The sequence below is a fragment of the Lithobates pipiens genome, unplaced genomic scaffold (assembly GCF_037356315.1).
Source record: "Lithobates pipiens isolate NorthernLeopardFrog02 unplaced genomic scaffold, aLitPip1_a1.2 Scaffold_8, whole genome shotgun sequence".
Taxonomy (NCBI): Eukaryota; Metazoa; Chordata; class Amphibia; order Anura; family Ranidae; genus Lithobates; species Lithobates pipiens.
This window is the reverse complement of record NW_027507903.1, coordinates 296,550,584-296,565,779: the sequence shown is the minus strand read 5'-3', so window position 1 is coordinate 296,565,779 and position 15,196 is coordinate 296,550,584. Positions and strand designations below refer to the sequence as shown.

Here is a 15,196-nt window from a genome sequence, read left to right as displayed (position 1 = left end):
ACAGGCATTGTGCGCACACAGAGCAGCGCATGTGCCATAGCCTACAAACATATGTCTGCATTACAGATAGCCCGACGTGTTTCGTGTAAACCACTCATCAAGGGCGGATGCTCAGACTGAGGTGAAAGAGCCGTGTGCTGGCGGGGGAAGTAAACCCCCCCCCCCCCCCCCACACACACACACACACACACACACACACACAACCACGATTGTTTGATTTTCCCAACTTGTGTGAATAAGACACCATTCGGTAGCTACTACTGGCACAGTATTGTGTCTTATCATGAAATCCAGCAATCGTGGTTCTGTGTAGAGGATTTCCTCGCAAGCCTTCACCTTCCCCCACTCTCACAAGAACAAATTCTCCAACTTTCCTCCTCATTCTCCCCATCAGAAGTTGCAACAGCCATCAACGCCCTTCCACTGCATAAAGCCCCAGGCCCCAACGGGTTTAATAATGAATATTATAAAACGTTCTCTGAACTCCTTACCCACTACTTATGCCACACTTTCAATTCTATCACAAACACAGGCTCCATACCACCAGAATCCCTCCAAACTACCATTGTCATGATTCCAAAACCGGTTAAACCAACTGTCCAGCCTGCCGGCTACAGACCCATCTCCCTACTAAACACTGATACTTAGTCGCGTGGCCAGGAGTTTGGCAAATAACTATCTGATATCATACCGCAACTAATTCATTTTGCTCAGGTGGGTTGTGTGGCTGGCAGGCAGGCAGGCAGGCCTCAGACGGCACTCGCAGGCTCAGCAACCTGATACAATGGGTGGAACACCATCAAACGCCTTCTCTGCTCCTCTCCCTTGACACAGAGAAGGCGTTTGACAGAGTGAATTGGTCCTACCAAACTGCTGTCCTCCGCAAGTTTGGCTTTACTAGAACCAGCCTACAGGCAATACTCACCCTCTACTCCTCCCCCAGTGCCAAAGTAATGACTTCCGGGCTACTGTTAGCATGTCTCCAACGGGACATGTCAGGGGTGCCCACTCTCACCCATTATTCGCCCTCATCATGGAACCCCTAGCCTAATCAATTAGAGACAACCCACTTCGGAATAGCACGAGAAAAAAACACAAAATTGGCCTATACGCGGATGAGGTTATCATCTCCCTAACTGACCCCGTCACCTCACTTCCCACACTACACAATACCTTGGAATTATTCAGCAAAGTTTCTTTCTATAAAACCAACTTTTCCAAATCCAGGCCTACTATAAAGTGATTATACTTGACCAGGCCAAAACCTGGTGGAACACTGCTCAAGGAACCACATGGTTACAAATAGAACAAGCGGCACTCACCTCCCACCCCAAACTGATCCTGTGTGCCCTTTTACTGCAACACCACAAGTCACACTCCTTCCTAGACACAATTAATGCCACTATCCGGGTATGGAAAGCCACCATACAAACCTCTAAGGGTATCCCAATAGGCCTACTCCAGCATATACCACTGACAGCTCTCCACATTCTCACCCCTGAGATTAATGTCTCTGAATGGACAGCCATGGGCATCCCCAATATCAGAATCCTCTACCAAGGTTCCAATCTCAAATCATTCCATACTCTTCAAACCACCTTTCACCTAGATCATAAGGACTTCTTCAAACACCTTAGAACACGATTGATCCTTTCTAAAATACAGTGGTCGAAAAATGTTCTTATATGACACATACTGACATTTTTCAATCTCACCTCACCCCACCGAGAAATTTTCCTTTGATACAAACTCCTCGCCGAAACATTGCCCAATGGTCAAATCCCCCACGATGTTAAAATGGGAACACTTACAACGCACCTACACTTCCCAACAATGGCAGCACTCACTCCAAGCACCCCTGAAATTCTCCAAATGCCTACTTCATTGGCAAACAGTCCAAAAAATATACCATAATTGGTACCTCACACCAATCAAACTTGCCCACATATACCCAACTGTAAGCAATCAGTGCTGGAGAAATTGTGGATCCCCGGGTACCCCGCTCCACATATGGTGGGACTGCCCGATCCTAACCATGCTATGGTCAATGCTATGCAAACTCCTCCTCTCCATCTTATGGGTTCCTGTATCCCTGACTCCACAAATGGTACTCTTAGGTCTTGACTTGGAATCTTTGCCTCAAACCTCACAGAATATTATCTCCCGTGTTCTTATTGCTACACGCTTAGCCATCACCAAAAACTGGAAATCCCTTCAACCCCCCTCCAGCGTGGAAATAATCACACTCCTAAAGAACCACTGCCTGATGGAATGCATGCATGCCAAAGCCTACCTCCAAATTCCTAGCTTACAAACAAACTGGGACTTTTGGATTAAACACCCTAAATGCAAACTCCCTATGAACGAACTTCCACACAACTGATACCCCTAACCCGTCAGCATCCGAATGATGTAACCCTGTTTACCTGCATTACTCCTCTCAGTTAATACAATGTTTACTGTTACTGTTAACTACTATAACTCATATAGTTTAGTTTTATAGTTTTTATAGCTAAACTATATGTATTGCGCTACACCCATAGCAAGTTTTTCTTTGTTCCTTAGTTAATACTAAAATACGTATGCACTTACAAGCTAGAGCTCCAGAGACTCGCATTTGGGACAGAGGCAGGCCACTTACTAACGTTCCACCAAGAACCCGCTCATAGTGAGTACCTAGATGGGGTGACGGGTTCTACCTTCTAATGAGGGCATTTTTTATTATACCACGAGAGGCCTGCATATTTGTGGCATTGTATAAACCTTGAGCTCCTCTCTTTTTGTCACTTTGTATATCTAACATGATTTACTAACTGTAACCTACCTTGTACCGTACATTTTTAAAATCTATAAAAACTATAGTAAAAAAATAAATTAAAAAATTGACCATTGTAAGCACCCCTTGTCGGTGTTAAATGGTTTGTTTCAACCCCGTTTTGCTGGACAACTTGGTCTGTTAAAGTGGTGGTTAACATGTGTCTTATACTTGTACATATAGGTAAGCCTACCTATAGTTATTGTAAATATCTCCTAAACATGCACAGTTTAGGAGAAATTTACTATTAATGCAGCCGGTGACATCGTCGCATGTGTTTTGAAGGTATGGCCACCCGACCGTTGCTTCAGAATCCTTTGCCATAGATGGCGGCTCCCCTGCGCATGCACCGGAGTGACATCATCGCAGCTCCGCCCATTAACACAGGAGGAGTCTGAGGACTTCGCTCCGCAGAAGGGAGCTCACCTCTCTCCCCCCTCTCGGCAATCATCTGGGACACATCACAGGTCCCAGATGATTGCCCGACCAGTCGCAGTGCGGCTTGAGCGTGCCCAGTTTTGAAGCCACAGCCGGGCAGCCACAGTGACAATGCCGGCGCCGGAGAGAGGAGGGGGAGATGAGCAGGGCTTCGTTCCCCGGCATCGCTGGACAGGGAATGTCTGAATATTAAAAGTCAGCAGCTGCAGTATTTGTAGCTGCTGACTTTTTTTTTTAAATTGGAACTCCGCTTTAAGTTAAAATTAATGGCTCACTAATAAAACAGATTAAAAAATATGAAAAAGCATTTTAGATCACATTGTTTCTGAACTAATGTTACATATTTCATTACACTCCTGACAGCTCAAAAGAATTTCTCTACAGGCTAGTAAAAAAGCTATATAATACTGTTTATTATCAAACATAAAAATAATAAAACCACATTTACCAGATGTTTAATAAAGCATGTGCCCAGCCCTTACTTGCACAAACATTGCAAATTACTACCAAACCATTGTAGTTGAAGTGAAGAATCCTTAGAGCTCTTGCACACAGGCTGGCTGAGCCCATTCAGCATATTTCCTTTGCCGAGGCAGCATATGGCTTGTCCCTGACATGAATGGCTGTGCACTGCTGTGTTCATGTATATGGTGGTTCTATTGTAAACACTAGTACAGCGTACAGGTGTATCCGATACTCAGCTCATTTCTAGAGCTGCTCCCACAGAAACTCTAAAGCAGGGATATGCAATTAGCGGATCTCCAGCTGTTGCAGAGCTACAAGTTCCATGAGGCATAGCAAGACTGACAGCTACAAGCATGACACCCAAAGGCAAAGGATGGGACTTGTAGTTTTGCAACAGCTGGAGGTCCGCTACTTGCATATCCCTGCTCTAAAGCCTTCTTCCTTGTTGAACCACCGCGATTCACACTATGTAGTGCATCAAGCATACGTGCCTTTTAGTGCATGTTTCACAATTAGCAATCCTACGCTTGAAAAACACGGCAAAGAAGCTAAAGTATCTTTTTTGGAGAAAAAAAATGAATAAATACCGTATATACTCGAGTATAAGCAGAGTTTTTCAGCACTTTTTTTGTGCTGAAAAAGCCCCCTCGGCTTATACTCTATTCACTGTGCCCATCTGCAGCCTCATGCGCCTGATCTCCCGGCACTGTGACATGCAGTCTAGTCAGCGGCCGTCCAGTGTAACAAAGCCCCGCCTTCTCCTCGTCCGTGATAGGCGCCACACTGACTCACTGCTGGGAAACTGAATCAGTGTTTCATCACGAATGAGAAGGCGGTGGGGCTTTGTTAACCTGGACAGCCACCAACTAGACTGACTGCATGTCAAAGCGCCAGAGATCAGGTACATGAGGCTGCAGATGGACACAGCGCAGGGAGATGGGCAGAGTGAGGCTGCAGGTGGACACAGTGCAGGGAGATAGGCAGAGTAAGGCTGCAGATGAGCATTGTTGACGCTCTTTTCCACTTACAATAGCTGCATTTCTCACCCTAGACTTATACTTGAGTCAAGAAGTTTTCCCAGTTTTTTGTGGTAAAATTAGGTGCCTCAGCTTATACTCAGGCCGGCCTATACTCAAGTAGATACGGTAAATTATAAATGCATATTTTTTTGCAGGGAAAAAAATTATTTACATTTTTTTTTTTTAGGAGCCTTTAAAGTATTGCCCCAGCAATCAGAAGATTGCTGGTGCCATGTAGGGCTCCTGCAGACCGTCAGTGTAAGCTGTCAGCCCGTATGAACAAGCAGTTTCACACTGACAGGAACAATCAATGAACTACCACAGCACTCATTAGTGCTGTGGTAGTTCCTTGGGAACAACAAGCCAACAGCCGCAAAGGCGGTTGGTACTTTTAGCTTCATATTCACAGAACTCTGAATGAATGAATGAATGACATGACCTGCCCGCGCGCCCCACACAGCCATGTTTTGGTCATTTTAACCACTTCCCAACTGCTGTATGGGCCAGCTGCAGACAGACAAAGGAGGAGAAGGAACATCTGTTTCTTTCCCTACTGTGTCACAAATAAGTCTGAAAGCATCAAGAGTTTAGTCAGTTCCGGTTTGGGTTTGTTGTTTGCTAGCTGTTACTGGCTAGGCAAGCATCTGATCATAAAAACTGTGTAAATGTAAATAACATTTTTAAAGCCAGCCAACCCCCCCCCCATGCACAAATGTGAACACGCACATAAATCCCACACCATAAGTAAAACAGTGAGGCATCGCCACGAAGGTCAGAGTGAGAGCAATAATTCTAATGCCAGACCTCCTGTGTAACTCTAAACTGGTAACTTGTAAAGGCTTTAAAGCACATTCTATGGATCATTTAATGTACCATAGTTTGTTTCCATTCCACAATTTTAAAAGTGTGACATATTATATTAGGTATCTATTTACACTGAGTTTTTCAGAAGCATTTTTTTTCCTGAAAATTTGCATTTGATAAACCATTGTGCAAATATCATGATTAAAAAAAACAAAAAAAACCCACACAGCAAAAAACACCATTTTATTCTCCAGGACATTACATTCATGCAATTTAAAAAAAAAATGGGGGTTCCAAGTAATTTTCTAGCAAAGAAAAGAGGAAGATGTTTTCATGCATGTGAGAAATGTCAGAATTGGCCTGGGTAAAAATAAATCAATTAACATTGAAAAGCAAAACCTTTTGTTTTTTGTTCCTTTAGGTTCTTTTAGGCTCCTTTCACACTAGCTGACTCCAAAGTTGTACCATTTTTGGTACAACTTTGGAGTCCGACTTTGAAATTACTTTGATAAGACTTTTACACTCTCTGGCATTGACGCTGTGTCAAAGTCAGATCAAAGTAGTGCAGGTACCTTTTCTGTAGTCGCAGTGACTTCTGTAGTGATAATTGGAATGGCTCTCAGAGATACATTGCATTTTACATGTCCTGAGATTTTGGCTTTCACAAGTTGGATCCTAAGTCAAACAAGTGTGAAATGAATTTTACTCATTTGTTTTCTTTAAAAACTTAACATTTCACTCATCTTTTATTGTGTTCACAATCTTTTATTGAGGATTTACAGCAGAAGAAGTAATCAGTACAAAATAGAGAATTAGCAATTGATATTTTTTCCAATATTACCAGTTGGCAATGCACACTTCATTAGTCAGAATGCAATCTCCCATAATGTGGCTTACCATCATCAAAAGAACTCCATGCTGACACTCTCACAGTCTGTTGAGGAGAGCATTAAAAGAGACAGTTCATAGGCAGACACATTATGGAGACAGACATCACAGTGTTCACCAACCATAAAAATACAGAAAGATAATGATACAAGTAAAAATGTATACAGTTGGGGGGATTTATACATGTTCTGAGAGCAGATAAAAGGTTTCATAGAAACTTAAGTTTTGGTGCCCAGAGGACGAGTCACTACCAGGTAAATCACCACAAATAAATACATACTTTGCTGTAGAGTATTTCTTTAAGACAGAGACATCGCTCAATGTACAGATACATCCAAGAGATTCACAAAATAGAATCCTCCATGTAAGAGCCAGCCGTGGCCTTCCACCCTTAGAAATCCATGGAACCGGTGGCAAGGTAGTCTTTTCTTCCAATGGTGCTGACTTGTTTGGTTTGCATTGCTTCCAGTTTGGGACAATCTGTGATACGATGACCCAAACCTCCGCAAAAGGCACAGCCTCGTTCCTCTAAAGACAGAAAAAAAAAAACACAGATTAGAGCCAAAATTATAATTGCTGATGTATCCATTTATTATTATAGAAAAGGCAGTAGCCACGACAGTTTGTGTTTTGGGTGAACCTTGTAGCATATCAACCTGTCAAGACATTCAAGTAACCATATCTATTACAGATCACAGTGCACACCTTGCAGTTTGGTGCAGCATGCAACAAAATCATACAAAATGTTAGATGTGTTAAAACAGGAACACCTCAAAATGTGAGACTCCATTTATGGTAATGACATGCAACACACCTCTATTCCATTGTTCACCCTGCCCAAACTATGTTTTAGGCAAGATTAGCATACTGCATTTTCAGTCTAGTTTATGTTTTATGCCAACAGGAATAACAGTGTAAAACTTTAAACAAACTCAGAAGTCAGGTGGATTTTGGAAGGCAGAAGGGGTAATAATATTCAACTTTTAATGGTTAACGTGCTATATATTGAAAAAGTGTCCATATAGTATTTTTAACATGTCATATAGGACAATACCCTTTAAAACATTAGGGGCAGAGCTAGAGAGATTTACCCCCCAGAGATTAGATAAGGAATCAAATCAAAATGTACAAATCCAAAAAGGGGGACTAGTCATCTTAACAAAAAGCACTATTAAAGCTGGCCATAAATAGTTTGAATATCTTCCTTTCATCAGGGACCGGCCGAGATTTGAAACCATCTATAAAGCAGGCTGATTGTACCCAAGTTAATTGGCCAAATTGGGTACAACCAGCCTGTCAGATTTTTCATGCAATTATTGCCAGTGGGTATAGGCGCAACCAATAAGCATTGTGTGTTCTCCCAGGCAGGAATAGCTCCGCAGGAGGGATTTCCCAACCACATGGTTGGAGAAAAAAAATAAAATAAAATCATCCGTCTATGGTTTAAATAAAAACAAATAACCAGCCGTCAGATTTTTTTATTTTATTTTTTAAGTGTTGGTCACCCAAAACAAGCACTTTTTTTTGTAAGCACTGGAGAGTTAAACCATCTAACAATTTCTTAACTCACAGGGATTCCAATGATGAGATCTCTGCTTGAGAACACAAAAAACTCAGAAAATGGACAGGAACTGAGTTGTGAACTATGAAAGGGAGATCTCTCTGTTGGAATATCCAATACATAAAAGAAGCAGGAGGATAATGTTGCACCAGGTTCCACTTAAATATTGTTTTTGAAACCCATAAGACTCAAGAGTTCTGTTAGCTGATCAGAAAAAACATCTAAAAAAGGAAACAACTAAACACATCTGCAACTGGTAACATCAGGAAAATTGATAGTGTGCCAAGTTCCACCTCCTACAATGCATTTTGGGCGGGATTACTGTTTCTGTATTTTATTAAATGCCTCAAAAGTATATATCAACTAGTACTTACATGAATTGAAGGACAAATATACAGTAATTACCATCCTTATATCGATCTACTATAAAACAGCCTTTGCACAATACCAATGTAATCCAGGCTTTAAAGTCTCATTTACAGCTTTCAGGAGACAAATAGGAACCAAACAAACACTGCTCAGCTCATGCCTTTAAGAGCAACGCCCTTTACACTAATCTGTTTGCACATCTCAGGGCATCGTAATTATACCCTTTAATCTCTAAATGTTCAATGTAAGAGGAATATAAGCTGTTCACATGTGGAAATGCCTAAAACAATGGCAAACATGTGAATACAGAGCTCAGAGAAAATTAGTGGTGATGTTTGGGATTGCTCACCTCCAATATCCAGCATGGTTTCATCACTGCCATTGAGCACTTGCAGTACAGGAGGTACACGCTGCTTGGCCTCCAGAAGCAGAGCCTTCAGGTCCATCAAAACAGACTCATCTGCAACACGAAATGGTAAATTTGTTATTATGAATTCTAAATCACCATAACCATACAAAAAGTCACCAAGTGAAGTCTAATGACCACAAACAAATATACTTACCGCATGACTTGTTAATAAAAGTGGTCGCAATGCCAGTGTTACCCGATCGACCAGTACGTCCTATTCTGTGGACTAAACAGAATAAAGGCGATTTAGTTAAAGACAAGATCTGTGTGCTATCCCTTTAAAGAAACCCCACCAAAAATCAAATTGATAAGAAAAGAGCCAGCACTTTGCCCACTATATTGATTTAAAGTCAATATAGTACTCTCTCTAATAATCTTCCACAAACAGATGTCTGACTCAGCTTGAGAAAGGATTGGATGAACAAATTGTTTTTTTCAGAACATACAATGGTTAGCACGTTATTTTTTGCTGGTGGTCCACAAGATTTCCTGCATTAGCATCAATTATTTGCGAGTCCTATTGATCAAGGAAGAGCTAAGCTAATTTGATCTCCTATGAAATATAAGGTGAGGTGAGCCTAAGAGTTTGCTGGAGGGGATCCAGCTGATTAAAGTAAGACTGAGGCTGAACTCTGAGGAACCCAACAGAAGTGCCCTGGGCAGCTTTGGGAGTGACAACGAGGCTCGGATAGCTGAGAGCAAGGATACAATGAGAGGATACCAGGGCCCGTCTGCAAAGTACACTGGTTAAACTGTTCACTAAGCGAAGGGAGATCATGCATTGATGAAACTTTACTAAAAGCACAGTATAGTCACTATTGTGGCAAAGATCTATGCCTGCAGATGGAACGGTTTTCTTAAACCGGGACATTTGTGTAAGAGATTGCAGACCCAGTGGAACCTTTGCTACCGCTAAGAGATGGTCCTGCATACCCTATAACTAACCTATAACTAAGATTTAAAGCACACCTGACATAAGAGCAACCAGAGGCTACCACTGCTGGCCTCCTGTAAATACTGGTTACCCTGGCCATGTCTGGTTTTATGTTTCTCAATTACAATCCAGAACAAGCCTGAAGTGAAAACAGTTTAGAGAAAATGCAGTATCCCTCAGCTATATATACGCATTTAAGGTCTGTGACTTAAAGTAATGAAGCTGGAATATCAATATGAGAGCAAGACTGCTCATAAAAAGACTGAGAATAGAAGAATATTTCTCTTATAACAGTTTTCTTATAAGATTTTGATGGATTATAAAGATTTTAAAATCACCGGGGATTATGGTGGCCCTCTCTCCTTATTAAAGCGGAACTTCACCCAAAAGGGGAAGTTCCACCCTCCCTTCTCCCTCCCCCTTTACTTTTTTTTGGAGGGGGAGGGAGGGAGGGGGGTGTATACCCGATTTATGACAGGTAACAGCTTCCCCATTTCCGGTCAGATTACCAGCAATCTGAGAGGAAGTTTGGCTTGCCCTTGCTCCCCTGCAGCCTCCTGGGATCAATCACAAAGTGCAGCGTGGTTTGCACATGCGCAGTTGAAAGCGAGATTTGAAGCCACAAAGCTGACTGTTTCACTTAATGAAGGCGACGACTTTTGGGTGGTCAATTGACATGCAAAATTCTCCTCTCTGGCACCGACATTGTTGTGATAAAACAAATGCCATTCTATTGTACACATCATCCATTTTGTGTACAGTAAAATCAAAAAAACACACCAGGACTATCCAGCCTGACTTTCATAAAAACAACATGCTTTACAGCATCAACTTAAAGAAGCTAATCAAGTCCACATACTCTAACCTAAAAAATATGGGGCACTGTCATCTCAAACCTGTTTCCATTTATTAAACTAAAATTTATTCAAATTCAGTATCAAATCTTGCCAGATAAAGCAGGCACCATTCCTCTGAACGCAAAGTACTTTGTTGGCCTTTTACAAGTGATGTGTATTAAGGCATTTGCCACAAGCAGCCTTTTAGCCCCAGTGGCTGGGAAATGTGCACCCCCACCCCCACAGTAGTCCTAACCATTTGCTATCCTAACTATTGTGATGCTCCACCCTGGCAAGTCTACTCTGTCATGACCTATGTATGTATGTATGTATGTTGTTTTTTCTGTTGAATGTTATTAAATTTAATAAACAGATTAAAAAAAAAAAAAAAAAAAAAACTATTGTGATGCTCCAACTAGGTGTACCCCTAAATCCTTCCTCTCTTAGAAGGAGAACTATGCACTTAAGATGCATTGCATTTTCACTAACAGCATACGCAGAGATCATTAAAATGTACTACCAGGAACAGCACATACAAGAACTGCAGAACGGTTAACACTCCCTCACATCCCAGCAGCATGCATCTGATGTTTCACACTCACCATAGTTCTCTATCTCCTCTGGCATATCATAGTTGATCACATGCTGTATAGCTGGAAAGTCCAGACCTTTGGAAGCAACATCAGTAGCAACCAGAACATCTTTCTTGCCTTCTCGGAAAGCCTCAATTGCTTTTGTTCTTTCCTCTTGATCTGAAAGAGCAAGACAAGGCGTGTTGACAGATAAGAAACAAAAAGTGGTGTGGAAAATGTACAAGCATAGTATGCCAACTGTAACCTTGTTTGGTGCAAGATGAATTAACAGCATTAAGCAGAACAATATTCTTATATTTGGCTGCATGTTGTCCTAAATAGCACGGTATAAAGGACCAGTCAGAGGCACCCTTTTAAATGCATAATTATACGTATTAAGTTGACGTCCCTGGTGGTAATCCCAAGTGTGGCCTGGGGTTAATTTTCAGTACCAAAAGGGGTAACCCCGAGCCACACTTGGGGTTACACTGTAGTATCCCTGTAATGGTACTTACCTTGTCCCTACGATCCTCCCGCTGTGTCCTACGGCCGATGCAACAGTCTTCCGGGTTCCCTTTCCTGCGAGCGCAGGGGGGCAGAGCCAGGCAGGAAATTCAAAAAAGTTCAAAACATAACATAACACACACACACAATACATTGTAATCTGTTAGGATTACATTATTGTCTCAAACCATTTCACCTCAGATTTTGCCCCTAGTGCTTTGTCCAGTGCCCTTTTACCATTCTTTCTGCCTAGAAACTTGAGAATGTCCAAAAAGTGTCCCTTTAGTTCAAAAGCGGTTTTAGACCAGCTAGAAAAGAGCGATAGTGAATTAGAATCACTTGCAGAATTGAGCGATAGTGATTCATGGGGAAATTAGTCATCAGACACTGAAAGACAACAGCAACGCTTCTGCGACTTAACTCAGTGAGGTCCGAACTTGGTGCTCTATTGACTGTGGTACGGATCACGGAGCATCTGGCATGAAAAACACAACAACCCCTTGGCATACTTACAATTATTTCTGACCAAAGAGGTATTGAAAAAATTGTTACCGAGACACACAGGTACAAAGAGCAACATGTAGCTACTACACATCAGAACTTTCCAAGATGCAGAAAGCGGAAACCAGTGAGGTGACATTTGGAAATTTCTGTGCCTAATAATACTTCAGGGAGTGGTGGGGAAGCCCCTGCAGAAGTGGTATTGGACAATAAATTACTTGCCAAAATACAAAAAAATCCCTAGTATGCCACTTATTAAATGCCACTAAGGCATGACTACCTCTTTACTGGAAACAGCAGTGTCTGCCAAACACTGCATGTTGGCTGCAGAAGGTGGAGGACTTGGTCCTTACTGCACAACACAACCGTGAGAAATACACAAAAACCTGGAGTCTCCGGTAGGGGAAAACTATTAGGATCATAGATAATATGCGCCCTAGAACTGTAGTGATCTCCCTTGTTGAGCTATTGAGTTCTAACAGGTAGGACACCGGACAACCGGTTTCTAATGCTGGCCAATATTCGGCCCGCTTGCCCCTTTATTGTGCAAATGTCAAAGGCCAATTACATGTAAACTTTCTACTTGTGTGCTCAGCGTAAAGAAATTCATAAAAGGCAAAAAGATAATACAATTCTCACCTTTGCCTCCATGTATAGCCACTGCCTCCACCCCCTTGAGAAGCAGATATTCATGTATAGCATCTACATCTGCCTTCTTCTCTGCAAATATCAGCACCTAAAAAAAAGAATTTAGAATGTATAGTGGGTAGACAAACATGCAGTCCAAGGGCAAGGAGGTCTGAAAATGTATAGATTGTACACTGAACTGGTCGTATTTCTCCTCCATTATCTTGAGCTTTTTAAATATTTTGTGTATAAAACTTCATGTTCACATTTATAGTTTCTTACACATATAAAAATTCAGTACAAAATCATCTCCGTCCTAAACATGGAGCACAAAGCAAAAAAACATAATTTGTTCTTCACTCACTTTTTTTTTTTTTGTTATTGATTGAAAAACAGGTTAGGTTACTACATTGTATTCACCCTTTTTGCAATTAATACCAGAGCCTCAGGAACTCAGAATGTAACTGAATTAGCATGACAGAGTATCAAAGGGGATTGGCTAGCCTTTTTGTCCAACACAACATCACCAGTGCTGCTAAAGCAATCAGCCAGAGATTCCTTTCTTGACATCAGCAGCTGCAGCAGGACCATATGCAGAATTTACAAAAAAAAAAAAAAAAAAGTCACTGCTTCAACAATGGAAAAAATATAGGTCTGTGCTTGTGGCAGGCTTTTCGACACAGAACAGCTATTCTATTTGCTTTTTTTGACTATTAAAATACTATTTTTCTGCATTTTTAATAACTGGTTAAATTATTATACTCACAGGAGGGGGAGTCTTCTGCAAACACTCTAATAAATAAACCATCTTTGCTTCCTCCTTGACATATTCCACTTCCTGAAAAATGGAAAAGCATGACATAAGTGGTTTTATACCATTACATTTTACATAGCTATTGAGACACCATATGTGCTCATGCTATTTACATTACCAGACAGGTTATACTTTACAAACTTTGAAAAGGGACTTGTATAGAAATGTAAAGAGAAGGGCCTTACTTGTATCACATCTAAGCTGGCAGCACCTGCTCGCCCCACGTTAATGGTGACTGGCTTTACAAGGGCACTCTTGGCAAAGTTCTGGATCTTCTTGGGCATAGTGGCACTAAAAAGCAATGTCTGTCGCTGCCCCTATATGCAGAAGGTAAAAAAAAAAAAAAAAAAAAAAAAAAGACAATGTGAAAAATTGGCCTATTTAAAGCCCAACTGTAGTTTTTTTTTTTTTAGATATATAATTGGCAGGGAAACCTTTATATTGGAAAACACACATTACAGATATGGCTGGAGATGATTATTAACACAGTGTAATTTCACCTATGCTCAACGTTTAACTTAGAAGGCAGTGCAATAAGAAAAAATGTGTACAGTAAACACACAGAAAATGTTTTCTTTGCTAGAGTAACTAAGAGATTAATAGAAAATGTGTTCATATGCAAGAATAACAACCCCCCCCCAAAAAAAAAAAAAAAAACAATAAAAAAAAAAAAAAAAAAAACACAGGCGATAAACGTAATAAGTGGAAGGTTAGCATCTAACCTTAAAGTAAGAAAAGATGGTCCTAATATCCTCTTCAAAGCCCATATCAATCATACGATCAGCCTCATCCAGAGCCAGATACCTGCAGATATCCAGGCTCACCATCTTTTTCTGTAGGAGGTCCATAAGCCGACCTGGAGTTGCCACCATCATGTGAACTCCCCTAATACAGAAAATAAATGTAATGTGTGTTTAGCAGTTTTTTCCAGGTGTAACTTGCTTTTATTGTTACTATACATTACACTCGAAAACAACAAAAGAAAATTCTCTAAAAGCAGGAAAACGACTCGTTTACAAAAAGCTACAGTTTATGGGATGAATTTAAAAGGGTGTACTAAATGATTTTTCTTTTGTCTCATAACTAGCCAATGCTGCTATGCCTCTTCGGGCAAAAATCTCTTAGTTATTGGTTGTTAGATAATGACCCTTTTTCCTTTCCTTTATTTTTCTCTTGTCTATTCACCATTTACATATACTTACCAACACCTCTTACAAGCATACAGCAGAACAACTAACACACTAACAACTACTTACAAAGCCATCCACAATTTAGCCCCCAGCTACATCACTAGCCTAGTCTAGACCTCCTGCTCTAGCTCCCTCATCACCTCCTCCCATGCTCACCGCCAGGACTTTTCCAAAGCTTCTCCAATGCTATGGAATGCCTTACCCCAATCTGTCCGCTTATCTCCTACTCTATTAGCTTTTAGATAATCCTTCTCTTCAGAGAAGCCTACCCTACCCACACCTAACTGTATTTTCATTTTCTCCATAAGCTCACCCCCCACAGTTATTACCTTTTGTTCCACTTGATCCCCCCTTCTAGATTGTAAGCTCTAATGAGCAGGGCCCTCTGATCCCTCCTGTATTGATTTGTATTGTGAGTGTACTGTCTGCCCTCATGTTCTAAAGTGCTAA

The 15,196-nt window shown here is 41.1% G+C and overlaps 1 protein-coding gene across 1 annotated transcript in view; it reads right to left on the bottom strand.

Moving 5' to 3' along the window:
* Positions 1-5,765: 5,765 nt before the first annotated feature.
* The window catches only part of DDX41 (DEAD-box helicase 41), a 34,957-nt gene continuing 25,526 nt past the window's right edge, over positions 5,766-15,196 (bottom strand). Inside the window, exons 10-17 of the mRNA XM_077472525.1 lie at positions 14,279-14,441; positions 13,742-13,873; positions 13,509-13,580; positions 12,755-12,851; positions 11,141-11,290; positions 8,923-8,994; positions 8,709-8,819; positions 5,766-6,957 (exon numbers count right to left, since the gene is read on the bottom strand). Coding sequence (XP_077328651.1) covers positions 6,821-6,957; positions 8,709-8,819; positions 8,923-8,994; positions 11,141-11,290; positions 12,755-12,851; positions 13,509-13,580; positions 13,742-13,873; positions 14,279-14,441 — 934 coding nt within the window. The 3' untranslated portion in view covers positions 5,766-6,820. The remainder of the gene's footprint in view (positions 6,958-8,708; positions 8,820-8,922; positions 8,995-11,140; positions 11,291-12,754; positions 12,852-13,508; positions 13,581-13,741; positions 13,874-14,278; positions 14,442-15,196) is intronic.